General features: G+C 38.6%; 1 protein-coding gene across 6 annotated transcripts in view; it reads right to left on the bottom strand.

The window, feature by feature from the left end:
* The window catches only part of GRIK1 (glutamate ionotropic receptor kainate type subunit 1), a 382,552-nt gene extending 358,209 nt beyond the window's left edge, over positions 1 to 24,343 (bottom strand). For 2 of the 6 annotated variants that reach the window (XM_082702776.1, XM_082702772.1), the window contains exon 1: positions 23,540 to 24,343. In XM_082702776.1, the coding sequence (XP_082558902.1) occupies positions 23,540 to 23,657 (118 nt within the window). In that variant the 5' untranslated portion in view covers positions 23,658 to 24,343. The remainder of the gene's footprint in view (positions 1 to 23,539) is intronic. The other 4 variants (XM_082702774.1, XM_082702775.1, XM_082702771.1 and 1 more) reach the window with 3 other exon arrangements.
* Between the last annotated feature and the right edge of the window lie 1,003 nt (positions 24,344 to 25,346).

Below are 25,346 nucleotides of genomic sequence, written 5' to 3'. Positions count from 1 at the left end.
AAAATTCCCCTCTCCCTCTCCTTCTGTCCATGCCCACACACCCCCAACATACACTTGTGCTCATGCTCACTCTATCTCTCTAAAATAAATAAATAAATCTTAAAAAAAAAAAAGCCAACAAATGGTGCAGTTAAGCAAATATAAAACACAAAATCTAAGAAAACAAGATAGTACAACAAATAGCAAATTATTTTCTGAGCAGTGGGCATATATACAGTCCTGAGGTACTGACCACAAGGCAGTAAGTTTTATTCTATGTTTGCTGTAAGAAAAAAGGATTTAAAACCAACAGCTCTGAAACCCAAATATCAAGGTGGACAGGCTACACTGAATCCATTATTGGCTTATAGATGACGCTATAGGAGGTTGATGTATGCACACTTCTCAATTTATCTATCTTAGCGTTTACCTGTAAGACACATTATTTAAATCTAATATCTTGAAGAGATTTATTTTTTCCTCCTTATTCTTACTTTTCCCTTTTGATGGCCATGGTCAATATTTGATATGCCTAGTCTTGCTCTCTAGTGCAGACAAATGTGTAACATTTATTCATGTATTTGATGTGATAAACTCAGAGGGATTTTCTGAGCAAACCTTTGACTATGCTTCTTGGTGTTTCATCCACACAAAAATGAGGTGGTCTTTTATTCAAGGAGATCTCTTGTTTGGGTTTCTTAATTTCATAGGAGGACCTCATCCTTATCCTCTGATGGTTTTGATTTGCCTTGAACCAGAAATGTGCATTTCACTACAATCCTGTACCTGTTTAACTTCCTTCAGTTAACCTCTCAGTAAAGCTCAGATTCAAGGAGCATTGATGATGAACAATTATGAAATGATATACAGTTCTTTCACTCCCCTAGAAATTAGCGATTTGGGATTGAACCAAATGACTTCAGAGCTCCATACTAGGCTGTTCTGCAGAATTGCTTTAATTATTATTTGGTGTCTTGTGGAGTTATATTGGGCACTTTCAGAAACAAATATATGCATCATACTATTTATTTCATCATCATATAGTTATGCATCATCCTATTTATTTATTTCAGTCTACAACATCACATTATTTCTCTTCATCAAGATCACATGATGAAATTTCTTTCTTTCATTCTTTTTTTCATCTAAAATGCCTGTAATTCATCTAGGCAACTAGACTCTCTGAAATTTGTGATTTGTCTTATTTCTCTTCTGCTAGAAAGTTCTGATACAATAATCTGGCCCACTTTTGGCCTCTTTTCTGGGACAGCACCTTTGCTTTTCTCTTATGTTACCTTCATGTTCATTTTCATCAATGCATTTGTATCAGGCAATAATATATGCATTTGTTTGGGATATTTTTATAATAAGACAAGCTATAAATAAAATAATGAATAAGCAAATGATGAAGAGTGTGTGAAAACCTAAATTAAAACCTCATCCTCCGAAGGGAAAAGGGAAGGTCAAATGTGACATTCAAAACTCAGCCGTCAGACTGAAAGATGACTTCATGTGAAACAAGCAGCAGTATAGACTTTAGGAACAGTGCAGCAAACTTAATTTGGCGTGCTCTCCGGGAATTGTTTACTGATTTGTTTTTTTTATAAGCATCACATTAATTATTCAATCTGCCTCACTTTGCTCTATCTGATATAGAGGTAGGAGGATGACTCTCAGAAGTTGTCTACTGTGGACTGCCATTCTGATTTTTTATGACATTCGTAAAAAGTGAGTGAGTGTTGTTATTCCTGAGGGTTCTTCCCTTGCATGTAAATGCATTTAGCCTAACTGAAGGCTAACACTCAGTGTAATTAAATTAAGGTAATAAAAAATATAATGTTAGTACACACTAATCATTCTAAATTGCTAGGCTATAGCCCACTCATTTGTAATTGCTATTTTAATTATTTTTCTAAGAGTTCTTGCAGATGAAGAAATTTCTACACACTCAAGTAACTGGAAGACGAGGTGACCAAAAATGCCTACATAACCTGAAGCTCAAAAACAATTTCAAAATATGTGCAGTTTAACACATTTTTTGGAATTTTCACCAGAAGTCAGACTCTCCTTGGATTTTAATATTTCAATAATTATCACCACTTAGACTGTACTTCATCTCCATTTATTCTGTCTACTCTTTTAAAAGACATACTCAAACCTTCTCTAAAAAGAACATCCAGATTGAAAGTAACCACACTGATTAATTCTGTGATCTTTGTATTCTGACACTGGTATGGATTTTATTACTTGATTACAACCTCTTATTCATTCAAAGATGGATTTTTAAGAATCCTCAAATGAGTTGTATGAGAAAAAATTTGTAAGGAAATAACACTGAGATGTAAATTAAGAATTGTGGCTCAGGGGCTTCTGGGTGGCTCAGGTGGTTGAGCGTCAAACTCTTGATTTCAGTTCAGGTCACAATCTCAGTGGGATGAGATCCAGCCCTGATTCAGGGTTCATGTTCCTTAGAGAAACTGCTTGAGATTCCCTCTGTCTCTCTGCCCCTCCTGCTGCCACTCATTTTTTCTGAAATAAATAAACAAATCTTTAAAAAAAATAATTGTGGCCCAGCTACTAGTCCCTCTTTCAGTTTAGTTTCTGGGGCCTCAGTGTTCTTATTTATCCATGAGAAAGCTGGATGTTAAGGTCTTTGAATGTCCTACCTACTCTTAAACAACATTTAAAATATTTATGTATTTATTGATATTTTTTATTTGTATATAAGCTACATGAAAATTATGTCTCTATTTTTTGTACTGATATGCATTCTGTAGCTTGTTCAAAGGGACTTTTGGTTTCATTTCTCTCTCCTCACCACTTAGTTATAATTTCTAGAAAAGTATGCTGCATATATTAAACTAATAATGCACAATAATTTACAGCACATTTTTTGGTATATTCTGTTAAACTATGATTTCCCCTTAAGATATTTATTTGGTAGCTTAATACTGACTATTTTCTGATAAATGCTCTACAGGTGTAGCTAAAATATGATAAACCCTTTCATGTTAATTGGGTCCTAGATTATGGAGTGTGTACCTTGCTGTTCAATGTGACCAACAGAGGTATTTCCAATAGCCACAGAGTGGCCATTTCAAAAAAATACTGTAGCCTGAGAACGTTCTGGAGACACAACATAGTGTCATGATCTAGGCAGTCCTGTGTCACTCCTTCCTCCCTTCTACCCTTCCCCCACCTCCCACAACCACAGTCACTGACAGAGTATTTATCCACATTGCTCTTCCCTAGTTATTAAAAATGCAGTGATATCTTTACATGTGACCTTTTTTTCCTATGTAGAATGAATGGGAAAAACAAAAACAAATTGGACTTTTAATATATATATATATATTTATATATGAATATATCTATATTAAGTAGCATATCTATTTTATAATATCATTATATATTATGACATGTATATTTAATAACACGCATATACAATATATATACACTAATTATATAATATAATTATACTATAATACATAATAATTATATATGGGGGGGAGATATATGGGTCTTAAAAACCTAGGTTTTCCACTGCAAAAGCCAGAAAAAAGAAATTTCAGAAGTTTGTTTTTAAAGTTGCTTCTTAATTTTAAAAGAAATTTTCTCCTAATTTTAAAAGCTTCATTTTAACACCATCATTGTGTTTACAAGCTGAAGCTCAGAGTTCAGGTAAACCTGAGACACTGTGAGAATCCAGCTCTCTGTTTCTCCTTCCTGCAGTCTGGGAGTGGGAGGCCAGTAAAGCCCCTTTGATCTGAGGAGGACTTTTGCATGTACCATGGTATACTATGGAAGAGGACAGCACCGCAGTACCTAGTGTTTCCTCAAGGTGCATGAAGAAGAACTAAGAAAAGGCTTTATGAGCTTGAACAGAAAGGGTCCAAGGTGACAATAGTCTGGAAGGTAACTTGCTGTTGTGGGGGATTCCTCCTTGATGACATCTAGGAAAATAGCCTACTTGAGAGACCAGTCTTAAAGGGTCATCAGCCCCGAACTAATCGAAGGGGGGGCTCCCCAGTTGGGTGTAAGCAACAGATGCTATGGAGTTAGAAGCCAATACCCAGGATCAGACAGGACAAGCTACGCCACAGTGGATGTCCTGGAGGAATGACAGCAAGTGCCTCTCCCTTCAAGGGGGGAGTCTTTGATCACTGTAGGGGGAAGGAAGAAAATAGATTCCTAAAAATTTACATTTTAAATTACAAGTGAGGACTTTGATGTAGTCCCATTGGAAAAGGGGGCTTGTGGGCATAGTTAAATTTAATTTCAGGGAAATGAGCAAAGTTCCATTTGTACACAGGTGATGCTGTGCTGTAAATGCTAAGCATCATGGGGTTGTACGTCTTCATGCAGCATCTCAGTTCAAACCAAGGGCGATATGCAGATCCAACACTGGAGAAGGAATGCGGATCTAGAAAAGGTTAGTCTGTGCACCCAGACACCAATCACCACCAACTCCCCTCTGACAGACAAGGTCAACAAATTTACTAAAAGATTATGTGGCATGGCCATGCTAAGAATCACCGGGGCTAGAAACATTCTCATTTCAGTGCACTTTTTACTGCGCCAAACTGCATGCAAATGACAGCTAGATTAATCTAGAAACTACAGAGTGGTAACTTTCACCAATCATTTTTAAATTGGGCAAAGAACATTAATAGGAATCAAAGTGAAAGAAAAAAATCATCATCTTAGCATAATAAATGGACTTCCCTTTTCCACATTTATCCTCTTGTAGTTCTGATCTATAAAAAAGAATGAATTATATACATTCTCAATCCAAAGTACAGAAAACTATGAACTATGATCTTTACAATTTCCTAAGCATTTTCTGGTTTTAACACAGGAATTTCATTATAAAATTCTATTTAATAGATCTTTCTTTCTTGAGTTTATTCTTTTCTTTTCTTAACCATTCCCTTCTGTTGAACATCTAAATGATTCACAATTGCTAATAACAGCTCTTGCCAATTCACTGAACATGTATAGAAACAGCCTTAGGGTTCACGTATATACCGAGAACAAAAGAAACACACGCTACCCAGAATTCAAAAGGCAAATATTGCCTTTAGACTTAAAAGATGGCTCTATCTTTTTTTTTTTTTTTTTTTTTTAAATGGCTCTATCTGACTAATTCATTTTTAGAAGATGAAGTACAATAACATCTTGTACATTATAAACATAGGCAGGCCACCGGAATTCAACTTCTGTTTATGGATTGCCGAAGTAGGTAATCCAACATCTTAGAAGTTTTTAGAAGTTTTAATTCAAACAGAAACAAAAACAAAAACAAGACAAAACCAAAGCCCTTAAAAGTTGCCATTGAGTCATCATAATGGAAAAAAAAAAACAAAAAACAAACAAAAAAAATCTTGGTTTTCACCATCCTTTCTACAATTTGAATTATGAAGTATTTTATTGGTTCTGGGAATTAAGTATTGATTTTTTAAGGGCATATTTAGGCAATTTTGCTAGGAAAAGTAATCCGCACAAATAGTTTGCTATGAGTATTAACTCAGAAACATTAGCATTTAATGCCTCTAACAGAGTATGTTACAATGCTTGAATCAATATTCAAAATTAAATTACGTTTAATTAAGTACAAAAGGCGTAGAGAAGTTGAAAACCTAGATGCTAATAGATAGAAACAGCTAATGTCTGATTTTCTATAAACTCACTATATTTTATCAATAACAATTTTTACATACAGTTTATTTCTTTCATGATTTTTCCAACATTACATGCCATTGTCTTTATTTTAAAGATACTCTAGAAAAATCTTTATGTAGATGTTATATGGAATTGATAATAGTTTTCTGTTTGCCCCAATACAATTAGTTACAGATCTTTATGTACTGCAGAATAGGTAGGAACAGTAGCAGAAGAAACCTTGGTATGGATTGAGTTTTGGGGTTTTTTTTGTAATAGACTTTCTTTCTTCCTTTCTTTCTTTCTTTCTTTCTTTCTTTCTTTCTTTCTTTCTTTCTTTCTTTCTTTCTTTCTTCTTTCTTTCTTTCTTTCTTTCTTTCTTTCTTTCTTTCTTTCTTTCTTTCTTTTAAAGATTTTATTTATTCGACACAGAGAGAGAGAGAACACAGGTAGGCAGAGAGGCAGGCAGCGGGGCTGGTGGGGGGGAGCAGGCTCCCTACTGAGCAGAGAGCCTGTTGCAAGGCTCCATCCCAGGACTCTGAGTTCATGACCTGAGCCAAAAACAGAGGCTTAACCCACTAAGCCACCCAGAAGCCCCATGTAATAGATTTTTCTTTATTTTTTAAAACAGTTTTAGATTTACATAAAACTTGTGAGGGTTTTACAGAATTCTCATCCACTCCACTTCCAATTTCCCCTGTTAATACCTTTATATAAGTATGGTGCATGTGCTAAAATTAATGAAGCAAAATTGATACACTATTATAAGTAATATCCATATTTACTCAAATGCTCTTACTTTTTACCTAAAGTCCTTTATTTTCCCATTTCAGGATCCCACTCAGAACACTCCATTATAGTTATTTTTCGGTCTCCATAGGTTTCTTTAGGCTGTGACAGTTTCTGAGACTTTCTTTGTTATTTATGACCTTGGCCATTGACAAGTATTGGGCAGGTATTTGGTAGAATGCTCCTCTACTGTTTTTTGTCTGATTTCTTCTCACGATTAGAGTGGGGAAAAACCAGGTAGATTAAGTGCATTTGCATCCCATCACTTAAAAGGTAGATGCTGTCAACATGATTTATCACTGGTGATGCTGACCTTGGTCATCCAGCTTTTCTTCTTGGGAGTTATGTCTCTTCTTGCCCATTTGCTTTCTTACTTATTTATGTATTTACTTATTTATGTATGTATTAATTATTTATCCACACCAGTATGGACTCATGTGTATTTATTTTATACTTTGGGTTATAATCCAGCACTACTTTTTAAAAAATTTTACTGTTCAAATTAAAGCAGTTTTGACCATTGGGAGCCTGATACCTGGTGTCTGTGTCTCTTTAGCATATTTCCATCAATGAGATGATTTTGGAGCACTCCCTTAATTTTCTGGTAGTACAAGATGGTCCAGGATCATCTTGTGTATTTCTTCTAAAGTCCCCAAATTGTCTATTTCTCCAGGTGTACCTGGGGGACAGGTGTGCTCATTGATATGGAGATATCACTGTTTCTAGGGCTTCTAAGCTGGGACATGTACATTATGTGTACAGTAACACATTTATGGTTTGTTTCAATCAATCAAATAAGTCTCAGCATAGTCTATAATCTTGGACCTGTTCAGTGTAATAAGTAATGCATTTTGTTAAATTCCTTTGTGCTTTTTAAAAGAAAAAAGTAAGTAGTAATGAATTTCAAGTCTCCAAAATGATAACTGATGATAATAGGAATCATTATAGATTTATATGAAATAAAAAGACGTATACAGTTCTTGTATAAAAATCTGTGCTGTTGAGCTCTTTTTGGAACATCCTTCAGCAGAAATTTTAAAGAGCATTGATAGACTTTTGTGTGTTGTTGTATTTTGTGTTTTGTTTTCTTAAGTGAGGGTAGCATTAAACTAGTAATTCAGCAGAAGACATAAAATAGGATTATTTTTCAAATGTATTCACCAAGGAATATTCTGAAAGGATTTAGAGAGCAAAATGAAAGGGTTTTCAGAATTGTAGGGTGCTTCTGTGAAATCGATTTGTGGTCAGTAGAGTTTACTCTTCAATTAGTCAATGTCCTTGCTTCTTAATTTCACTTTGTAATTAATCTTACCTTGTATTTAATGAACATGTTAACACAGCATTAAACAAAATTACATGCTTAAAAAATATTAAACTTTTGATATGAACAAAAAGAATGAAGTATCATTTAAGTGACTTGAAGAAGTTATCTATAGATTTTTATTTTTAATTTTTTAGTAGTTCACAAACAACATGAATACAAAATAAATATTTTAACCTCTTTATTGTTTTTTCTTTTCTTGTTTTCTCCTCCAGGATAAACCAGTTTTTACATTTGGCTTATTATTACTAATACTATAATGTTGATGTAAAAAGATTATAGGTTTTTCCAATTTGATGTGACAGCTTGATCTCAGCAGCAAATCAAGACAAACACATGAAATTTATGTAGCTTGTATACATTTCTTTTTATTTTAAATGCCTTCATTTCTCCATGAAAATTGATCTTTGAAAAAATCAGATGTTCCTTTAAAAAGAAATAAGGAGGTTGAACTTTAAATATAGATAGCCTTATTATAGCTTATTACAGATTATATTCTTGGAAAATATATTATAAATATAATATGATTTTTCCATTTAAAATCATGTGAAGAAGCAAGATGGCAGAGGAGTAGGAGACAGAAATATCATCAGGTCCCAGGTGTTCCGCTAGATAGTTATCAAACCATTCTGAACCCCAACAAACTCAACAGGAGATAGAAGAGAAGAAGAGCAGCAATTCTAGCAATTCTAGCAATTCTAGAAAATAGACCACTTTCCAGAAGGTAGGACATGTGGAGAAATGTTTCTGAAGCCAGGAGAAGATGGACCGTGGGGGGAGGGGCCACCTCCTGGTAAGTCAGAGAGCAGTGATACACAAAATCAGAAATTTTAGAAGTCTGCTCTACTGAAGGACATCACTCCAGAGGCTAAGCTGGGGGTGGAGCCCTCACGGAGACAATGTGGCCTCAGGACTGGCAGGGTCACAGAAAGACTAGGGATGTCTGAGTGTGGCAGAGCTCCCAGGTATCAGAGTGGGGAAGCCAGCAGCAGAGATACAATTGAGCAGTGGGCTCTCAGCACACGGTTACCTTAAAATGTGATCTGAGGCACAGTCAGGCTACTGCTTTTTGAGCAGGGACCCCACAAGTATCAGATCCAGAGAGACCCTCTCCTTCCTCCAGCAGGAGAGATGCAGGAGTGCACTGTGGAAATCTTCTGGGTTTGGAAACTCCAAATGGGGCCGTGTGCCAGATATAGAAACACTCAGTCACAGGCCAGGTGAGCACGGAGTCTGGTGGGAGAGCAGAGAGAGGGGAGGGATTGACTGCTTTCTCTGAGAGTGCACTGAGGAGTGGGGCTCTGAGCTCTCAGAAACTCCAGCTGGATATTTGGAGGCCACCATCCTCATTTCCATCCTCCAAAGTTCTACAGAAAACATTTAGGGGAAAAAAGCTACCAAGAGCACACCCAGAAAATTACTTAACCTGGCCCCTGGCAAGGGTGGTGTAATTCTGCCTCAGACAAAGTTATTTAAGAATCACTGCAAAAGGCCCCTCCCCCAGAAGATCAGCAAGAACATTCAGCCAAGACCGAGTTCACCGATCAATGAGAACTGCAGAACTCCAAAACTAGAGGAAAGCAACACATAGAATTCTTGGCTTTTTTCCCATGATCCTTTAGTCTTTCAAAGATAAATTTTAAATTTTTTTTCCTTATCTATTATTTTAACTTTTCCTCTTTCCTATTTTCATGTTTTAACATCTTTAGACTACTTTATCTTATCAATACCTTTTTGTATATTTATTTATTTATTTAAAGATTTTATTTCTTTATTTGACAGAGAGAGACAAAGCAAGAGAGGGAATACAAGCAGCGAGAGTGTGAGAGGGAGAAGCAGGCTTCCCGCCAATCAGGGAGCCTAATATAGGGCTCAATCCCAGGACACTAGGATAATGACCTGAGCTGAAGGCAGAGGCTTAACCCACTGAGCCACTCAGACGCCCCTTATCAATACCTTTAAAAAAAAATCTTTTTAAAGTTTCATTCTTAAAGTCATATTTTATCCCTTCATTGTATTTAACCTTATTTTTGGTATACATATAGTTTTTTTTTCCTTTAAAATTTGGGATAAAATTTCTTCTAATAGATCATAATATACCCTAAATTAATGCATGCCTTAGTTCTAGTGATCATATTTTCTCCTCTTTTTTTCTTCTTTCTTTTTCCAACCAACTTCCTACCTCATCAATTCCTTTTTTAAAATTTTTTCAAGTTTTCATCTTTACAGTCATATTCCATCCCTCCATCATGCTTACCCTTATGTTTGAATATATAGAGAAGTTTGTTTCTTAAAATATTGAGACGTAGTTTCTTATAAGACACTAGAATACACTCAAAATTAAGTAGATGGCTCTGTTCTAGCCACCAATCTAATACATATTTTTATTATTTATTTATTTATTTTATTTAGCCCTTTCTTCTCCCCCAGTTTTGGGTTTCTTCTGATTTTGTTAGCATATACTTTTCTGGGGTCTTTGCCACCCTTTTAGTATTTTGTTCTCTCATTCATCTATTCTATCTGGATAAAAGGACAAGGCAGAAAAACTCACCAAAACAAAACACCAAGAGGCAGTACCGAAGCTAGGGACCTAATCAATATGGACATTGGTAATATATCAGAACTAGAGTTCAGAATGATGATTATCAAGGTGCTAGCTGGACTTTATTTCTACAGAAAGGGATTTTATTTCTCCAGCTTTCTGAAGAAAGCTGGAGAAATAAAATCCCTTTCTGTAGAAATAAAAGAACTAAAATCTAACCAAATTGAAATAAAAAAAAACTATTAATGAGGTGCAATAAAATTTGACTATTAATAATGATGAAGTGCAATAAAAAATGGATAATACTGCTAGAATAAATGAGGCAGAAGAAATGATTTGTGATATAGAAGGCCAAACGGCAGAGAATAAAGAAGCTGAGCAAAAGAAGACAAACAACTACTGGATCACGGGGCAATTCAAGAGATAAGTGATACCATAATACAAAACAATGTTAGAACAATTGGAATCCCAGAAGACAAAGAAAGACAGAGGGGGGCAGAAGGTATATTGGAGCAAATTATAGTAGATAATTGTCCTACCTTGGTGAAGGGAACAAGCATCAAAATCCAGGAGGCACAGAGAACCCCCTCAAAATTAATAAAAATAGGTCTACACTCCATCATTTAATAGTAAAACTTACAAGTCTTAATAACAAAAAGAAAATCCTGAAAGCAGCTCTGGGCAAGAAGTCTGTAACACACAATGGTAGAAAGATTGGTAGCAGACCTAGCCACAGAGACCTGGCAGGCCAGAAAGGACTGGCATGATATATTCAGAGCACTAAACAAGAAAAAAATATGCAGACAAGAATACTACATCCAGTTAGGCTCTCATTGAAAATAGAAGGAGAGATTAAAAGCTTCCAGGACAAGCAAAAATGAAAAGAATTTGCAAACACCAAAACCGGTCCTACCGGAAATATTGAAAGGGCTCCTTTAAGCAAAGAGAGAACCTAAAAGTAACAGATCAGAAAGGAACAGAGACAATATACAGTAACAGTCACCTTCCGGGGGATACAATGGCACTCAATTCATATCTTTCAATAGTTACCTGAATGTCAATGGGCTAAATGCCCCAATCAAAAGACACAGGGTATCAGAATGGATAAAAAAACAAGACCCATCAATATGCAGTCTACAATAAACTCATTTTAGATCCAAAAACACCTTCAGATTTAAAGTGAGGGCTTGGAAAACAATTTACCATGCTAATGGACATCAAAAGAAAGCTGGGGTGGCAATCCTTAGATAAACTAGATTTAAAGCCAAAGACTATAATAAAAGATGAGGAAGGACAGTATATCATATTCAAAGGGTCTGTCCAACAAGAAGATCTAACAATTTTAAATATCTATGCCCCTAACATGGGAGCAGCCAACTACAAACCAATTAATAACAAATTCAAAGAAACACACTGGCAATAATACAATAATAGTAGGGGACTTTATCATATCCCTCACTGAAATGGAAAAATCATCTAAGCAAAAGCTCAACAAGGAAATAAAGGCTTTAAATGACCCACTGGACCAGACGGACATCACAGATATACTCAAAACATTCTATCCTAAAACAACAAAATACACATTTTTCTGTAGTCGACATGGAACATTTTCCAAAATAGATCACATCCTCTGTCACAAATCAGGTCTTAACAGGTACCAAAAGATTGGGATCATTCTCTGCATATATTCAGACCTCAATGCACTGAAACTAGAGCTCAATCACAAGAGGAAAGTTGGAAAGAACTCAAATACAAGGAGATTAAGATCATCCTACTAAAGAATGAATGGGTCAACCAGGAAATTAAAGAAGAATTAAAAAAAAGTCATGGAAACAAATGCAAAGAAAACACATCCAGCTGTTTAAAATCTTTGGGACACAACAAAGGCGTTCCTGAGAGGAAAGTAAATAGGAATACAAGACTTCCTCAAAAAACAAGAAAGGTCTCAAGTACACAACCTAACCTACACCTAAAAGATCTGGAGAAAGAACAGCAAAGAAAGCCTAAACCCAGCAGGTGAAAAGAAATAATAAATATCAGAGCAGAAGAAACAAAAAGAATAGTAGAACAAATCAAAGAAGCTAGGAGTTCGTTCTTTGAAAGAATTAATAAGATTAATAAACCTCTAGCCAGACTTATGAAAAACCAAAGAGAAAGAACCCAAATTAATAAATCATGAATGAAAGAGGAGAGATCACAACCAACACCAAAGAAATACAAACAATTATAAGAACATATCATCAGCAACTATATGTCAGCAAAGTTGACAATCTAGAAGAAATGATGCAATCCTACAAACACATAAACTACCAAAACTGAACCAGGAAGAAATAGGAAACCTGAACAGACCCATAGTCAGTAAGGAGATGGAAGTCGTCATCAAAAATCTCCGAACAAACAAGAGCCCAGGGCCAGATGGCTTCCCAGGGGAATTCTATCAAACATTTAAAGAAGAATACCTGTTCTTCTGAAACTGTTCCAAAAAAATAGAAATGGAAGGAAAACTTCCAAACTTATTTTATGAGGTCAGCATTACCTTGATCCCAAAACCCAAAACCAGGCAAAGACCCTATCAAAAAGGAGAATTGATGATCATGTCCTTGATGAACATGGATGCAAAATTCTCACCAAAATACTAGCTGAGAGGATCCAACAGTAGGCTGGAAGGATTATACACCATGAGCAAGTGGGATTTATTACTGGGCTACAAGGTTGGTTCAACACCTGCAAATCAATCAATGTAATACAATACATTAATAAAAGACAGAGCAAGAACCATATGATACTCTCAATAGATGCTGAAAAAGCATTTGACAAAGTACAGCATCCTTTCTAGATCAAAACTCTTCAGAGTGTAGGGATATAGGGTACATACCTCAATATCATCAAAACCATCTATGAAAACCCACAGTGAATATCATTCTCAATGGGAAAAAAAAAAACTGAGAGCTTTTCCCCTAAGGACAGGAGCATGGCAGGATCTCCACTCTCACCACTGTTATTCAACATAGTACTAGAAGTCCTAGCCTCAGCAATCAGACAACAAAAAGAAATAAAAGGCATCCTAATCGGCAAAGAAGACGACAAACTCTCACTCTTTGCAGATGATATGATACTTTATGTGGAAAACCCAAAAAACTCCAATCCAAAACTGCTAGAACTCACAGAAGAATTCAGTAGTGTCAGAACATAAAATCAATGCATAGAAATCAGTTTCATTTCTATACACTAAAAGCAAGAGAGAAGAAAGAAATTAAGGAGTCAATCCCATTTACAATTGCACCCCAAACCTTAAGATACCTAGGAATAAACCTAACTAAAGAGGCAAAGAATCTGTACTCAGAAAACTATAAATTACTCATGAAAGAAATTGAGGAAGACACAAAGAAATGGAAAAACATCCCATGCTCATGGACTGGAAGAACAAATATTGTGAAAATGTCTACGCTACCTAAAGAAATCTACACATTTAACATATTCCCTATCAAAATAACCATCAATTTTTTTTTTCAAAGAAATGGGACAAATAATCTTAAAATTTATATGGAACCAGAAAAGACACTGAACAGCCAGAAGAATGTTGAAAAAAAAAAAAACAAAAAAAAAAACAAAGTTGGAGGCATCACAATTTCAGACTTCAAGCTCTATTACAATGAGGTAATAATCAAGACAGTATGGTACTGGCATAAAAACAGACACATAGATCAATGGAAAAGAATAGAGAGCCCAGAAATAGACCCTCAACTCTACAGTCAACTAATCTTTGACAAAGCAGGAAAGAATGTCCAATGGAAAAAAGACAGCCTCTTTAATAAATGGTGTTGAGAAAATTGGACAGCCACGTGCAGAAAAATGAAATTGGACCATTTCCTTACACCACACACAAAAATAGACTCAAAATGGATGAAGGACCTCAATGTGAGAAAGGAATCCATCAAAATCCTTGAGGACAACACAGGCAGCAACCTCTTCGACCTCAGCCGCAGCAACATCTTCCTAGGAACAACTCCAAAAGCAAAGGAAAGCAAGGGCAAAAATGAACTATTGGGATTTTATCAAGATCAAAAGCTTTTGCACAGCAAAGGAAACAGTTAACAAAATCAAAAGACAACTGACAGAATGGGAGAAGATATTTGCAAACGACATATCAGATAAAGGACTAGTGTCCAAAATCTATGAAGAACTTAGCAAACTCAACACCCAAAGAACAAATAATCCAATCAAGAAATGGGCAGAGGACATGAACAGACAGTTCTGCAAAGAAGACATCCAGATGGCCAACAGACACATGAAAAAGTGCTCCATATCACTTGGGATCAGGGAAATACAAATCAAAACCACAATGAGATATCACCTCACACCAGTCAGAATGGCTAAAATCAACAAGTCAGGAAATGACAGATGCTGGCGAGGATGCGGAGAAAGGGGAACCCTCCTACACTGTTGGCGGGAATGAAAGCTGGTGCAACCACTCTGGAAAACAGTATGGAGGTTCCTCAAAATGTTGAAAATAGAACTGCCCTATGACCCTAGCAATTGCACTACTGGGTATTTACCCTAAAGATACAAACGTAGTGATCCGAAGAGGCACATGCACCTTAATGTTTATAGCAGCAATGTCCACAATAGCCAAACTATGGAAAGAACCTAGATGTCCATCAACAGATGAATGGATCAAGAAGATGTGGTATATATACACAATGAAATACTATGCATCCATCAAAAGAAACGAAATCTTGCCATTTGCGACAACATGGATGAAACTAGAGCATATCATGCTTAGCGAAATAAGTCAAGCAGAGAAAGACAACTATCATATGATCTCCCTGATATGAGGAAGTGGTGATGCAACATGGGGGCTTAAGTGGGTAGGAGAAGAATAAATGAAACAAGATGGGATTGGGAGGGAGACAAACCATAAGTGACTCTTAATCTCACAAAACAAACTGAGGGTCGCTGGGGGGAGGGGGGTTGGGGGAAGGGGGGTGGGGTTATGGACATTGGGGAGGGTATGTGCTTTGGTGAGTGCTGTGAAGTGTTTAAACCTGGCAATTCACAGACCTGTACCCCTGGGGATAAAAATATATGTTTATAAAAAATAAAACAAAAAAGAAACAAAAAAACCCCTAAAATGTGGGCTCACTCGAAAAGTAAATAAGCAGCCTCTTTCATTGTTGCATCCTAGGCGCACCACTAAGCTTGATGCTCCAACACTACTCTCCAGCTTCTTTCATTTAAACAGTCTTCAACAAACATCTGAGAACCTACAACGAACCTGGCACTGTGCTGAACACAGAATAGGCACATAGGGAAGGACTTACTCCCATCCTTTGAGAACGGTATCCAGAGCTGTAATATCCACCAGAATCTTAAGATATAGAAATAAACAAATGGCCTATAAGAAATATAGGAAGGAAAAGGGAAAGACAAGGAAAATAATGCCCTGAGCTTAAGATGCTGAAGATGTAATTGGTGAGATAAGGCATAAATTAAAGCAAACAAAGAAGTCACAGCAATATAGTACAAACAAAGTGAAGTAGAATGAAGTATAGTAAGGCTGATGGAAGTTTGGAATAGTGGACAAGTCAGTAAGGAGGCCAAGTGTCTCTGGTCCACCAGACATATTAGATGAATGATATACACTGTTTAGCAGTCAGATCGTCAAAGTGCACTGCTTGAAGCTTATCCCCTGTTTTCTTTCTATTCCTCATGGTCAATATTGTATCCACTCAACAAATGATCAGCCCACTCTCTCTTATTTACAGAACATCCTTTTGTTCAACAACCCAACATCTTCCATATGACCATGTTCTTCTTTGGAAAACTGGGATGATCTCCTCTTGCTTGTCAATACTCAGCTTAAGAATGAGAACATGAGCAAGTCTGGTCAGTAGAGACATTGACAAGAATTCTGGAATTTTCTGGGGATAATATCTGTCCCCCCTTTAACTCTTTAAAAGGGAGACTAATAGGAAAATACAAATCAAAACTACAATAAGATACCACCTCATACCAGTCAGAGTGGCTAAAATTAATTAACAATGACAGATGTTGATAAAGGGGAACCCTCCTACACTGTTGGTGGGAATGCAAGCTGGTGCAGCCACTCTGGAAAACAGCATGGAGGTTCCTCAAAAAGCTGAAAATAGAGCTACCCTATGAGCCAGCAATTTACCCTAAAGATACAAATATAGTGATCTGAAGGGGCACATGCACCTGAATGTTTATAGCAGTCAACCAGAGAAACACAATTATCACATGATCTCTCTGATATGAGGAATTTGAGAGGCAGGGAGAGGGGTTGTGGGGAGCAGAGAGGAATAAATGAAACAAGATGGGATCCGGAGGGAGACAAACCACAAGAGACTCTTAATCTCATGAAATGAGCTGAGGGTTGATGGGGGTGGAGGGGGTAGGGAAAGAATGATTGGGTTATGGACATTGGGGAGGGTATGTGCTATGTAATAGGGGAGGGGAGGGGAGTGCTGTGAAATATGTAAGCCTGTATCCTTGAAACAAATAATACATTATATGTTAATTTAAAAAATCATGTTAAAAAGCAAGTCTAGAGAATAAAATTAGAAAAATATGCCCATATCACATCTCACAATAATAAAAAAAAAAAATGATATACCTTTCAGCATAGGTAATGTGGTATTTAAAATGTTTTTAACATAACAGAGAACAAGTATCCAAACATTTAAATGTGCAATTGATCCTTGAACAACAGGGGTTTGAACTGCATGGGTCCACTTACATGCAGATTTTTTTTTTTTATAAATACAGTACAGTACCCTAAATGTACTTTCTCTTCCTTATGATTTTCTTAACATCTTCTTTTTGCTAGCTTTCTTTATTATATGGATACAGTATATAATACATACAGCTACAAAATCTAAGCTCATCAACAGTTTGTGTTATTAATAAGGCTTCCAGTGGACAGTAGGCAAGTAGCAGTGAAATTTTGGGGGGAGTCAAAAGTTACATGAGGAATTTCAACTTCACAGGGGTTGGTGCCCCTAACCTCTGTGTTGTTCAAAGATCAACTGTACTCCTAAAGCTTTATTAAAAAGTTCTGAGGTAGAGTGGACCGAATTTTGGTTAGACTGAAGAAGTAGTAGGATGTGTGGTCATGTGAGTTCTGATATGTGGAAGTTTTAAATTTCAGTGATTTTATTAGCCAGTGTTTCCTGAGATATGTTCTAAGGAGTAAGAGTCGGTGAGACATTAGTCGTTGTGATTCAAGTAAGAGTCCTCTGATAACGAAATGTAGGAAATACTGGATTTAGAAAAAGAAACAGGTTTCTTCGTGCAGAATCACAAAGAGCCTTTAATACACAAACCCACCTCATGAATCTCTAAGTGACAGCATTTCTCCACACTTAGTTAGCCACACAAATAAATTATTCTAGAGCACAAAACTGCCCTGTTCATTCACAGGGAGGGAGAGAGAGAGGGAGGTACCCTGGTCAACTCTACCACATGACCCTCATTTGACATATGATACCACATTTCATCTTTGCAACAAACCCATGAGTTTGTGACTACTTCTTCTCTAGCTAACAACACACACACACACACACACACACACACACACTCCCCCAAAAAACACATGTTAGCAATCTTTTCAAGGTCAGCCAATTAGGAAAAGTCAGGTAGAAAAGAGAATCCCCTTCTAACTGGAGTTCTTCACTCCTTCTTCTGGAAAATTTTAGGACATAGATGACATTTCCTAGATTATACAGTTAATTATCAGTGGAACAATGGAAGAGAGGCTATGGAAAATTACCACCACCAGACTATCTCCATCAATTCTCCCTCAAAACTGGTCCATGAAGTGTAGGATTTCATTAAAAATGGTGTGTTTGCTAGGCATTCAGGAGCAAGCTTTCCCCTCCAACTGGATTGCCTTCCTTAATCCCCTCATAAAGTGAAATTACGGAGAATCAAATAATAATACCGTATCTCCTTTTTGCTAATTGCCTAAAATATACTCAAATATAAATTACTTTAACTTTGATTTATGTGGTTATCCCTGAATCCCTAAGAGCAAGATTTCATCTCTCTTATATTTGATTTCAGCTTAAATAGTTATGTAACTGCATTGCTAAATCCATACACAATATCACCTACTTTAATGCAAGTAGCTTGAAACTTGAGAGCAGAAAACTAGTTTCAAGTTCTGGCATTTCTATTAACCAGCACTCGAACTTAGGCAAAGCTACCAAGTCATGGTGTTTTCACTGAAAACTGGAAATTAGAAACCATTTCCTATAGGAAATGTAGCCTCAGTTGACGTTTAACGTAGTATGAACATTGGGCTTGTAAAATTAATATAAAAGAAAAAGATGAATTATGCAGGGGAGGTAATATAGTAAAAGAGCTGCTCATTTGCAGAAATATGTTCCCATTATCCAGGCACTCTCTTTCCATCATGCTAAAAGACAGTTTCTCTCAGATTTTTCAAGGACTAATGGCGTTCTCAAGTTGATGTTAACACCAACACCACCCTGCTCTGAGTAAAATCTACCTGAGGCCGAACAGATCTGCCCAAACAAAGGTAAGAGTTTCTGCTCCAGGTATGGCAGAATGAACCCACTCTCTCTGTCTTCTGTGCATTTGGGGACTTGAACTTATTCTATGTAGACTATGCCACTGATGTCATAAGTCAATGGCAGAAATGAACTGAAAACTCTCTGAGTATAACATTTGGAATGAAAAAATCAAATGTCTGTATTGGGCCTGATGAAACACTTCAGTGATTATATACAGTGCACACCACCAGAATATAAGCCTAAGGGGTCAGATGTGTTTGCCTGTTTCATTCATTGTTGTATGTCTTTATTTTTTTTTTAAGATTTTTATTTATTTATTTGACAGAGAGAGATCACAAGTAGGCAGAGAGGCAGGCAGAGAGGGAGGGGGAAGCAGGCTCCCCTTGGAGCAGAGAGCCTGATGCAGGGCTCAATCCCAGGACCCTGAGATCATGATCTGAGCCTAAGGCAGAGGCCTAACCCACTGAGCCACCCAGGCACCCCCATTGTTGTATGTCTTGCATCTAGAATTATTTCTGTCTCATAGTAGGGAAGTAAGCATGTAGTAAAAAGCTGTTGAGTGAAGAATTAATATTAAAATGATGAAAGAACATGGTTTCTAAAGAATAAAGTTTTGAGTTTTTGTACATGGAAGCAAAAATACAAACACATATGTAGGCAACATATTTTGGAACTTTGGGGATCTTTGGCATCAAATATTAAAAGATGATGTTATGACCAACTTGATAATTAAAATAAAATTCATTTGGATCTCTCTTAAGGAAATAAGATCATTTGGACAAGTATATTGTCATGTAACTTTCCACACCATCCATATAAATTTCCACAATATTTCTCTTTATATGCTATATTTAATTGCATAGTAGTAATACATTTTTTAAAGGTTTGTTTGCAAGTCCTAAAAATTGTTTATTTGATCCTCCCCCGGTGAAAGAGTAAAGGTAGATATCATTACAGCTAATTCACAGCAGAAGAGATTTGGGCTCTGAAATATTAAATGTGTAACAGATATATCCCACATTTACTACTGAGTCTCTGTTCAGGAATAAAATGTAAATAATAAAAAAAGTGAAAACAAAACAATAAAACGATTACAATGCAACTAATGTATCCAAATACTGCTCCAAGTACTTTCATATTCTATTTCATGTACTTTTACCAATGTCACTGTGAGGTTGCAGTTGTTTTAGTTGGATTTTTCAGATGCAAAATGAAGGCTCAGTGAAACTGAATAACTCTCGCTGACCTATCTCGTAAGTCTTAGAAAGGGGACCCAACCCTTGCTTTGTGACAACAAATCATGTGTCAGAAAGTCTGGCGCCCACCACTTATTTCTTAACTCTATTCTTTTACCACCACCTCTATGACTGTGTATATTAAGATGATATGTAAAAATGTAGTATGTAAATATATCTTTCTGTTATGATTATTATTAGAAATAGGATAAATCTGTCTCAGAAATTACATATGCACATGGTGTTATTTTTCTTTTCTCTTTTTCTTTTTCCCTTTTTCTTTTCTTCTTTTCTTTTTTCTTTTCTCCTTTCCTTTCCTTTTTTTTCCATTTCTTTTCTTATTTCTACTAATGGAGGTGTGTTATTATCTACTCAGGTCACCTAGACCCTGCTGTGACTATTAGTTATAGGTTGGCTGGCCATGTGACTTCTGAAGCGAAAGTGTGTGTGTGGGGTGGCGGTGTTAGAAGAGTGGAGATTAGCTGGTTTTTAGAATACTCTGGAGTATACAGAGAAGAAGGGAAGACCCAGCACTCCCTAGGGAATTCCCAGCAGCTAGCCATATTTCTCATCTATGCACTGTGCTGGGAAACCTCTGGAGTGCAGTGGTAACATTTAGAGCATCTCCATCCTACGGGACTCCCTTCATGTCCCTAAACTGTTGTGTAAGGTTGATTAAACTTTTCAACAGATATGCACAATATGTGTGAGAACCAGGCAAATGTACATACTAAATGACCTCTCCAATACTAGCACACATGGAGTTATCTTAAATTGTTTACCTTTCATTCACGTCCCTCAATAGCTCAGGTTTAAGCAGACGCTCACAAGCAAGTAGACCGCTAAATAATTCATTCAAGCATTCAAGTGTCATTTCATATAAACATAGTGCAAAGTGCCTAAGATTAATGCTATGCTTTAGATATTTTAAGTTCCTGGAAAACATGGGAGTCAATAATCAAAAGCCCCTATTTCTGGTTGGTTGGCTGGAGAGTTCATGGTTTGTGGGAAAGGGAAAAAAAGATGAGAGATGAAAAAGAATGCATTTCAATTTTTCTCTTTCCTTCCCTACACACACACATACACATGTGCACACACTCATAGACACACAGACTTCACACACTTGCTTAGTCCCTAACTCCTTTGATATTTTGTATTCAGTACTGGACTTGGCTGACATAAGAAACTCCCTGTAAAAAGGCAGGTTTCCTCTGAGTTAAGGCTGGTTTCCATGGTGCTGAAATGTCCGTTTAAAAGTAAGCATCATCCTGAGGTACATACAGGGTAGGGCTCATACCAACACAGGTCACTCTGAGCCAGAAAGAGTTAGGACATCTGTATTGCACATAAACAGCATCAGGCCATGCAATTTTACTTTATGCATTTCAGCTCCCATTTAGAAAAAAGAAATCTCATTATCTTGTACCATATATTTTAAGGTCAGTGAATCATGTTAGGATGTTTTCACTTTGAAAACCACATTTAAATGGATGAGTATAATTGCTTGGATAAATACTCATATCTGTGAACAAGTATGTTTTAAAACATCCTCTTCCGCTCCTTCTGGAAATCCCTTTAGATTTGGGGAATGCAGGGGAGGAAAATGCTATCTTAAGTTATACAGGAAAGAGGGTTATTGACTGACATAACCTGTTCTAGTACATCTAGATTTGTCTCTTTTAAAATATATAAGGTATAAGCAAAACACCTATTAAGTTAAAAAGTGTTGGAAATTGTAACAAATGTTCATCACTTATTTAGTATTGTTCAAAGGAATTTGTTATTGGATCATGGAGGGCTCACTGCATCCAGGAAAAAAAAAAAAATCAAGATGTTAAGGTTAGAACATAGCTAAGGTGAAGGATATTTTGGTTTTGAGTGGTATTTGTGTGTGTGTGTGTGTGTGTGTGTGTGTGTGTGAAAGGAATACTTTGGAACTCTTTTAATGGACAGTCTGAATTATCCAAAAATGCACATTATCATTATCCATAATCTAGAAAAACATATCTGCAGTAAAAATTAGCATTCAGTATCTTTTCTTTTCTTGAAAATTAGACCCCACATGCCTAGAGAAAATGCATTTCAAAGTAGTAACTTTTTTTTTTTTCTTTAATAGTGATGTTGAGTGACAAGAACTAGTTTCTGAATCTTTGGAAAGAGGTTTGCTAACTGCGGGTCAGAATCAGTAAAGTGAGAAATTTCAGCTGCTCAGGGGAATCACTTGGTGAGTGATTGCAATGCTCTGGGCACTTTCTGTGGCTTCCAGGAAAGGGTATGAATTAGAAGACCTTAGCGCTCAGGACCTCACTCCTGCTACCTCAAGTGGGAGACTAGAGAAGCTGGGAGACCCATGGGGTATCTGAGCCTCACCTGTGTCTCTTTCTTTTTGTGTCCCTAAGAAGCATAGTTGGTTGGGGAAGGGAGAGGAGAAACTGAGACCAAGGGAATAGAAATTGGGTTTAGTATGGAAGGAAGAATATTAAAGAAGGCAAAGAGCTTTTTGAACACACCCCTCCCCCAACAGCCTAGAAATTCAGCCTAGTGCCTCCACTCAACCATGGTGGTGGGTGCTGTGCGTGTAGGTTTATGACCACACACTAGCAAAGTACCCCCTTCCCCAACTCTTCTATTGCCCTGCTTTTTGCTCTCTTTAGGCTGCCCCAGAGTTCCTACACCCAGGCTTCCAGTCCTTTTTTATCCCACCTGAGAAAGAAGTCCAGAGTCTTCCAGGGAGTTATCTTGATGGATACTGGGTCATTCTTAGTGGCAGGCAGGCGTGGTAGATCAGGGATCAAGTGGGACACTTAGGTACCTGCTCTTGGTACGGACTGACTATCCACTCCACTCCTTAAACTCTCAGCCAGAGTCAGAGCCGGCCTCTGCCCCACTCTGGAGGAACCTTCCAGATTTCGGAGGCTCCATGTAGAAGAACCCAACTTGGGGATGAAAACTTGGAGGCTGGGGTTACCAGGTTCTAGGAAATCCCTGTAGTTCCCGAATTTTACTCTTGACATCTGGACATGCCTGCGAGTACCAGGAACCCGGGGTGCCTGGGACCTGGGCTGCGCATCTGGACTTCCGACGTCCATCCAGACGCCCAGAGAGCGCATTTCCGCGCCCAAAGCAACTGGCTGCAGCCGCGCGACCCCGCGCCTGGAGTAGGGGGTCCGCGCGGGCGAGCTTGGCCCCCTGCACTCCTGCCCGCGTTCTTAGAGCCCGGATTGAAAAACCCGCCAACCATCCCTCTCGGGGAAGCCCGGCACTCGCCAGGAGGGCAGCGGTGACGCGGCTTCCCTTTCTCGGAGCCTCCTGTGCGCGCTGCCCTCGCCACCCCCTGGCTCTGCCCTTGCGCCGGCGCGCGCTGCCTCCCCGGGACCCGCCGCCTCCGCGCCGGCTGCGGGGAGCGGCCAGGTCCCGCGAGCCGGCAGCCCGGAGCGCTCTCCCCGGGCTCACTCACCGATCCGGAGCACTTGCGGGGCGGTCTGCGGGAGGACGCAGCAGAGGAAATAGACGAGTGCCCAGCTGGCGTCTCGGGTCCAGAGCCCGGGCCGGGCGACGAGTGCGCGGCGCTCCATCTTCCCAGCTTCTTAATTCCTGCCGAGACCCAGCCGCGGCCGCTCGCCCGCGAGATGCAGCCCGCTCGGGCCGGCTCCCTGCCTCATCCTCCCCGGGAGGCTCGGCGTCGGCACCCTGCACGCTCCCCCGCGGAGAGAGATCGAGGGAGCGGGCGTGGGAACAAGGAGCTGGCTGGCGGCGCTGGGCTGGCTCCGGGCTCCTCGCTTCTGCCGCTAGCCCATCACTGCTCGTCCTCCTCCTCCTCCATGGGCCGCAGACCGCGGAGGATCAGCGCGCTCCGGCTCCCGGAGCCAAGAGACCAGCGGAGGAAAGTTGCTGCCCCAATTTGCGGGCACGTCTTGCTCATTCGTCCTCTGGTCAGATGGAAAGTGGGGGGCAGGTGGAGGGGTCAGTGAGAGAAGGGGGGGAAGGGGGGGAAAGGAGGAGGAGGAAGGAGAAAGGGTACTGGGTGAGTTGGTGCAGGGGCTCTGAGCGAGCAGGATGGGCGCCTGCAGGTTAACTGGGAGCGGAGCCACGCTCTCGCCTCTCTCTATCCTTGCTTTCCAAACCACCCCTCCTTCGCTGGCCCCACCCTTGATTTACTGCCCGCCCCAACACCACTGATCCAGACCCTCACACACGCACACAGGCACGCACATTCCCTCTTTCCCTCAACTTTGCGCTGCGCTGCTGCAAAGTCGATGGAGTGTTGCAGACTCGAGACCGAGAAAATCTTATCTACTGGTCGGAACGGAGGCAGTCTCCGCTGTGGACTGTGAGTGACAAGGGGCCTCATTGGTTATGTCCCTGTGTCCCTGTTAGGGGGTCGTGGAGATGACCAACTACTACTCTCCTCATCACTAGATGGAGAATCGCCTTCTTGGACGCCAGCACTTCGGAGAATAGCAGAGCTCCTGTTTTTAACTCTGACTAGGATGAAGAGGAAGAGGAGAAGGAGAAACCTCCAGTACTCTAATATTAGAGTAGCTTCTTTTCTAGTCAGATCCCGAGATATTCTCTTGTAAAATTGCTTCCATTTACAGATGCAGAACTGGGAAAGGGGCAGCTTCCAGCGCCACTTTTTTTCTTGATTTCTGTTGACTGTCACGTTTGAACGCTGGAAGACAGGCTATTTTAGCTATGTAGGTTTGGAGACTATTTCTCAGTAGAAGGACAAGGACAGTTCCGTGGGGAAATCATCAGCTTTAGATCATTTTGGTTTAATTTCCTTAGAGCTTCCTGGGAAATGTTCTATATAAATGGTTGCTAGCTGTGCACTAACATTCATAGATTATTTTTTTCCCCCTAAGTATGGATTTTGGAAAACTGACCTAAACTGAGTCAACCTATTAGAAGAACATGTCTGCAGACATACCAGCCTAGAGTAAAAAGGAAGTACAAAACAAATCTATTGTATCTTAAGATTCACTCATTCATTCATTCATTAATTCACCAAATACCTGAGTACCTTGTATGTGGTGCCAGAAACTACTTTTTACTGAAGACCCTCTCTGGACAAAAATGCACCACCTGTCTTCCAAGGGAGATTATAACCCCACCACTGGAAGGTGGTCAGTTCATACCTCAAGTGGTGGGCCTATTTCCGGATACTATGGGATGAGAGTTGCCAAAGCAGAACACATTCATAGAGAAGAAGAAGGATTGATTTAGATTTAGGATATCATCTTATGCATGGATTTATAAAACCA

Source organism: Mustela nivalis (assembly GCF_964662115.1).
Source record: "Mustela nivalis genome assembly, chromosome: 1".
NCBI lineage: Eukaryota > Metazoa > Chordata > Mammalia > Carnivora > Mustelidae > Mustela > Mustela nivalis.
This window is presented reverse-complemented; position numbering and strand designations above follow the sequence as displayed.